Source organism: Vollenhovia emeryi, unplaced genomic scaffold (assembly GCF_000949405.1).
Source record: "Vollenhovia emeryi isolate VEMERY1.0 unplaced genomic scaffold, V.emery_V1.0 DF951365.1, whole genome shotgun sequence".
NCBI classification, from domain to species: Eukaryota; Metazoa; Arthropoda; class Insecta; order Hymenoptera; family Formicidae; genus Vollenhovia; species Vollenhovia emeryi.
This window is the reverse complement of record NW_011955001.1, coordinates 1-1,103: the sequence shown is the minus strand read 5'-3', so window position 1 is coordinate 1,103 and position 1,103 is coordinate 1. Positions and strand designations below refer to the sequence as shown.

Here is a 1,103-nt window from a genome sequence, read left to right as displayed (position 1 = left end):
TACGTACGAAATCATATGCCTTAGGACTATAAAAGTATAGAGTCAAAGCAAATTGTTTCATGCTGTCAGTATATACATTTCTTTTACGAGTACTATTTTGAAATTCATTGAGAATTAAACTTAATTTTGTTCCAGTAAATTGTTTTATTAATGCATTTTCTAATTCCTTGGAATAATTACCCTTTTCTCGGAGAGCCGTCATAAGTTGGTGATGATTTTTAATAACGTTTTCTTTTCGTTTTATTTTGATGCCCAAATATTTTATTATCTTGCGAAGATTCTGTTTTGTCGGAGAACATGCCATTCTTTTTGGTGATGTCTGGATGCTTACATTTCTGGTTTGTGTAGAAGCTTGAATGCAGGTATCGTCAATTTCAGGAACAATTTCTTCTGTATTGTTATCAAATGATATATCCATTAAATTCTTTGTTTTATCCTATAAAAATGTTTGTGATAAAGAAAACAATATTATATAATGTATAAAAACAAAAATCATAAATTTGTTAATCTCTTATTAAGTAAACAACATCGCATTAAATACCCTTCACAATTTTATGTATTCAAGTCTATATTTAAAGTTTCTGAAAAATTAATAAAATATATATTGAGAGATAATAACTTTTACCCTTTGTCTGGATGCTTACATTTCTGGTTTGTGTAGAAACTTGAATGCAGGTATCGTCAATTTCAGAAACAATTTCTTCTGTATTGTTATCAAATGATATGTCCATTAAATTCTTTGTTTTATCCTATAAAAATGTTTGTGATAAAGAAAACAATATTATATAATGTATAAAAAAAAATCATAAATTTGTTAATCTCTTATTAAGTAAACAACATCGCATTAAATACCCTTCACAATTTTATGTATTCAAGTATATATTTAAAGTTTCTGAAAAATTAATAAAATATATATTGAGAGATAATAACTTTTACCCTTTGTAATAATTTTTCACATTTTAATTGATTTGATTTATTTGATGTTGATTCCAGTTTAGAAAACCCAGTCTCAAGATGACAAGGAAGGTTTTCTTTTTCCTACAAACATCGTTAAATAAACAAAACAACATTAATTATAAGTATACATTTATAGGCATATATAC

General features: G+C 25.7%; 1 protein-coding gene across 1 annotated transcript; it reads right to left on the bottom strand.

Moving 5' to 3' along the window:
- Positions 1-7: 7 nt before the first annotated feature.
- LOC105560944 lies at positions 8-1,097 on the bottom strand (the record flags this gene model as incomplete). The annotated part of the gene is made up of 3 exons (XM_012010520.1): positions 937-1,097; positions 645-749; positions 8-436 (listed from the first exon to the last, which is right to left on the bottom strand). Coding segments are annotated over exons 2-3 (516 nt in total), but the record flags the coding sequence as incomplete, so codon positions are not given.
- Between the last annotated feature and the right edge of the window lie 6 nt (positions 1,098-1,103).